At 38.4% G+C, this 4,937-nt stretch overlaps 1 protein-coding gene across 1 annotated transcript in view; it reads right to left on the bottom strand.

Moving 5' to 3' along the window:
* CD200R1L (CD200 receptor 1 like) overlaps window positions 1-3,069 on the bottom strand; it is a 17,792-nt gene extending 14,723 nt beyond the window's left edge. Inside the window, exons 1-3 of the mRNA XM_015559097.1 lie at window positions 3,036-3,069; window positions 1,373-1,690; window positions 1,004-1,252 (exon numbers count right to left, since the gene is read on the bottom strand). Coding sequence (XP_015414583.1) covers window positions 1,004-1,252; window positions 1,373-1,690; window positions 3,036-3,069 — 601 coding nt within the window. The remainder of the gene's footprint in view (window positions 1-1,003; window positions 1,253-1,372; window positions 1,691-3,035) is intronic.
* Between the last annotated feature and the right edge of the window lie 1,868 nt (window positions 3,070-4,937).

Below are 4,937 nucleotides of genomic sequence, written 5' to 3' on the forward strand. Positions count from 1 at the left end.
TTCGCTTCCTCCATTGCTGGGGGCAACACTCCAGCTCCATGGCCGCCGCCATCTTAGTTGAGTTAATTTGCATATTTGCACCTGATTGGCTTTGTGGGCATGGCTTGTGGGCGTGGCCTGTGGTGTGGCAGAGATATGGTCAATTTGCATGTTTCTCTTTTCTTAGATTAGATAGTTCTGGAAATCATAGCCAGAGCAACCAGGCAAGGGAAAGATGATGGTTTTTAAGAATTATAATTAAAAAGTATAAAAGCTAATGTGTATTAATATAACAAACATATTAGAGCTATAAATTATTAATATTCATAACTAATGATTGTTAATGTAATAAATACAGTAGCTAATATTTATTGAGTACCAATCTTGTATTGAGAATTATGTTAAATATATTATTTTATTTAATTAACAATAATTCTATGAGGCAGTATCATAATCCTCGTTTAACAAATGAGGAGATTATGGAACAGAGAAATTAAATTTTTTTTCAAGGTCACACTGTTGGCAAATGAGAAGCCATATCATGCCAAATGCTTTGCTTGTAACTAGATTACACTCTCTGAAACCATATGAGGATATGGACTTTGTCTTTTCATTTATTACCAGTTTTAAACATATAACATTTAACACATATTTGGTGGGGAAATTAATGAACTGGTTTCAGATGACGAAAGAGGGGTAAGGAAAACTTGTCACTTTACTCAGGGTAACAAAGTGGTGACCACTACAAGAAATGGTCTCTAATTTTGCAAATAATATTTTTACAGCTGCCACACTAAAATATATTTTGAGAATGTACTGGTAAGCAATCAAATCAATTCCTTCTATTAGATAAAAGTGTAAGCCATATAATTTCTCTAGCATTTCCTTGTTTTTCAGAAAATATCCACAAATTGGGAATTCAAGCTTTCTTTACCTTGTTTTTGGTTCGTTCAAAATCTTTTGTGTTTTTTTAGTATCAAGTTTACTACTCAAAACAAACAAACAAACAAAAAAAGGTGTTTACCTTGATTCAGCTCTACCGACCAACTCCAGTTGCCAGTCTCATGGAAGACAGAGCAGGACACAATAGACACATTGCCATCTGCCCAGTGGCACCTGCTCTGGACAGTAACTGTGCCATTGCTCCAATATTCATTTGGAGGGACACAATCTCCTGCTGGGGTCCAGGAGATCCGGGCAGCTGGCCTCCCTGCAACTGCTTTGCACACCGCACTTCTATTCTCGCTTTGAAACAGAGTCACCTCAGGGGCCACTGCAGAGATGAAGAAGAAAATGTTATAGTCCTAACACATTAGACATGGAATTTAGAGAGATGTTCCTTTAAGTATAAAATCTGGTTTTCTGAAACACCACAATGTATAATGTTCCTTACCTAACACTCGGAGTTGATATCCATGATGGAAATTCCCAGTAAGTGCTGCCACTATACACCTGTAATACCCTTCATGAGTTATGGCCACTGGGTCAATCTGAAGGACAGAATTCTGGTGAGATCTGTTGGGCCAGGTCATTCTCTTGTCAGTGCAGTTTGTTTCTGTGGTCTCATTTTTGTCTCTCCTGTAAGCTCTGATGCAGGGAGGCTTGTCTCTGAGGATTATTTCCCATACTATTATGACCACATTTGTCAACAGGACAGGAGGGCAAGAGAGCATAGCCTTTGTATCCACCAGTACAGGTAGGGAAGTATTAACTGGACACACACACACACACACACACACACACACACAGAATAAGAGAGAAAAACTTGGTAAGAAATTCACGTGTTATATTTTCCACAACATCCTATATAATGAGAGAGGGATATGCTAATTAGCCCAGATATGCTAATTAGTCACAACCAGTATGTAAATTGACCATCACTCCGACACACAAGGTGGCCGCCCCCATGTGAACACAAGATGGCTTGCAGGGGAGGGGAGTTGGGGGGGACCAGGCCAGCAAGGGAGGACAGTTTATTTTTGAGGTCTCATTTGTGTCTCTCCTGTGGGTTCTGATGCAAGGAGGCTTGTCTCTGAGGATTATTTCCCATGTTGTTAAAAGTGCATTTGTCAACAGGATAGGAGGGCAAAAGAGCACAGCCTTTGTATCCACTAGTACAGGAAGGGAAATATCAACTGGACACACACACACAGAGAATGATAAAAAAAAAAAACTTGGTAAGAACTTCATGTATTAAATTTTTGACAACATATTACATAAAGTTGTACTAGAACACTCCTTTGCTGGTGATCTTATTCCAAAAATACTAGACTTACATTAAAAATTAAACATTCACAAAATATATAACATATTAAACCTAATGCAAAGATTAACTCATTTTCTCCCACATTAGGTGTCATTAGGTAACCAGTATGTATTACATGTGTGAGAGTGTTATTAAGTAATTTGAAATTAATTCAGGCATTTCAATATCTGTGAAAAAATAACAAGGAAACACAATTCTCAACTTTAAGACAAAGACAATGAATCTTTTGGACTATTTATTTATTTTATACCTCATGCTCCTTGGGGTGGAAAATGGAATAATTAGTGATGTGGTTATGTCCTTCTAAGTTTTGATGAGAGAGAATAAATTGGTAATATCAAATCTAAATGCCTATCCCTAAGGGTGGCACTTTAGGCAAAAATAAGTATGGGATATAATGGTATTTAAAATAACTAAGATGTCATTCAGGATGAGCAAGCTGGACATTTTTTGAAGTTTTTATTTATTTATTTAGAAAATCAGAATGTCAGCAAAATCAACAGATCTTCCTTCCTTCCTTGCTTGCTTCCTTCCTTCCTGTTCAGTTACACATGCTCCCATAGCGTTCAACTGTAAACTTTTCTCAGAGATTTTGTTCCCATATAATCACTCTAATTATAAGGATTAAATATAGAAGTTGACTCCTTTTGTTCACCTTTTAAAGTAAAGATTAAGCCCTGCAACTTACAAGTATTTTCCTACATGGAAGCTCACATTTTCCCCACAAATTGACATAATGTATCCATGACCGGTAGGGGTTTGAGGAAAGGTGACTAGGTGTACCTCTTACAGCTCACCTGTAACAGAAGCCTCAGGAATTTCATCACTTCAACATGAGCTGTGGTGGGGCAAAATCTTTTTGTGAATGAAGCTTGCTTGTGCTAAAATCTGCATTTGATATATCTCCTTTCCTCTATTGGTGTCACCTGTCTCTTCTGTGATTTACTCAAGCCTTTGAATTTCACAGCAAATAAAGGTCACTTAACTAGAAGGAGGAAGAGGGAGAATTTTAAAGAAGATCTGAGAGGCAGTTAAACCCATGTTCTTTCCACCATTCCAGGTGGGATCCTCTTACAGAGGGGAACTCCAACATGGCAAAGGCTTACAGGCAGGCAAGAACATCACTGGTTGGGAACCACTAAAGTTAGATGAGGGTAAGCCACATGTGCACAAGGAGAAGATGCTGAAGATAAAGCCAGAAAGGAAAGAGACTGGTAAGCCCCAGTCAGTGTGGCAAAGCGGTTGAGCATCAACCCAAGAACCAAAAGGTCACTAGCTGGATTTTCTGTCAGAGCACATGCCATGCAGGAAGCAGCTGATCATGGTTTTCTATCTATTCCTTTCCCTTCCTCTCTCTCTAAAAATCAATAAAAGCATTAAAGAAAAGAAAAGAGACTGGTAGGGAAGCAAGTTGTGAAGGTTCCCTTACTTTCCTAAAAGTTTGGACTTTAGCTTGTAAACACTATGGGGCTTTAATGGTTTTGCCATTAAAATGTTTACCCTCAAGATCAGACTATATTATTTTTTTAAAAAAGAAAGTACTTGCTACTCATATAAACATATACATTTTAACAGGGCCACGGAATCCAAAGAAGTAACTCTCTGATAACGAATCTAATCATGGTGGATATTCTGTTCTTTCACCTTCCTCCTTTCTATAATTTTCAATCACCCTCCCTTTTTTATAGTAGTTCTTATGGAACTGCTATTATTTCACCCTTTCTTCACCATCCTTTTCCTTTTTAATGCCTATAGTGATAAGTTACAATGGCTGGTCACTACCCCACACTCAGTGGGTTTGGCAACTAACACTAAATATTTTCCATTTACTCCTGTGATCAGCTAGGAGGATTTCACCTCCTACTTCACTGAAGAGATAAAGGGTAGATTCTCATATTTTGCTCCAGAAGCATCAGTCATATCCCATCTTTTCTGGATCCTTTGTCTATATAAATATCTCCCAGTCTGATCCAGTTTTGTACACACAAACAAAATCCAATTGTCTTTGGGGCATTTCCTTTCTTTTCTCACTATCATCCCCGAGTTTAAGTCCCCATTACCATTCACCTAGATACTGCAAACACCTCCAAATTCTGTCTCTGTCTCAAACTCTCCTGTCTTCAATTCATTCCTTACATTGCAACCAGGTACATCGTAATAGCATGGATATGATTCACTCAACCTTAAGACCCTCCAGGCATCTCTCACTGCTTGAAGAAAGCATTTAAATGCCTTTGTATTGTTTTGAAATCCCTCTTTTTCAAAATGACTCACCTTTCCAATCCAGTCACTCCCTACATTGCTCCCCCACTTCAGAAAGAAAACACCTAGCACAATTGCATTTCTGTGTCTATCCTCACATGTTCCTGTGGTCTGGAATGCCCTACACAACATTCTTTGTCTATTATATAATACTCCTTACTCTAGTGTTTCTCTTCAGAGTGTATAAATATTTTAATTTTTATTATAATAATCCTCTTCCTTTAAGACCCAGTTCCTATGATACATCCCCTGTGAAGCCTTCTCTGAGCCTAGGCGCTAACAGCTCCTTCCTCTAGACTCCTGGCACACTTGATATGATAGCTGTGCTCATGTCTGTGTGATCCCATAAAACTGAGCTCCCTGGGGGTTCTCTCTTGGTCTCATCTTGCTCATCTTTGTGTTCCCTGTAGAGCCTAGAAAAGTGTCTGAT

Source organism: Myotis davidii, unplaced genomic scaffold (assembly GCF_000327345.1).
Source record: "Myotis davidii unplaced genomic scaffold, ASM32734v1 scaffold450, whole genome shotgun sequence".
Lineage (NCBI taxonomy): Eukaryota > Metazoa > Chordata > Mammalia > Chiroptera > Vespertilionidae > Myotis > Myotis davidii.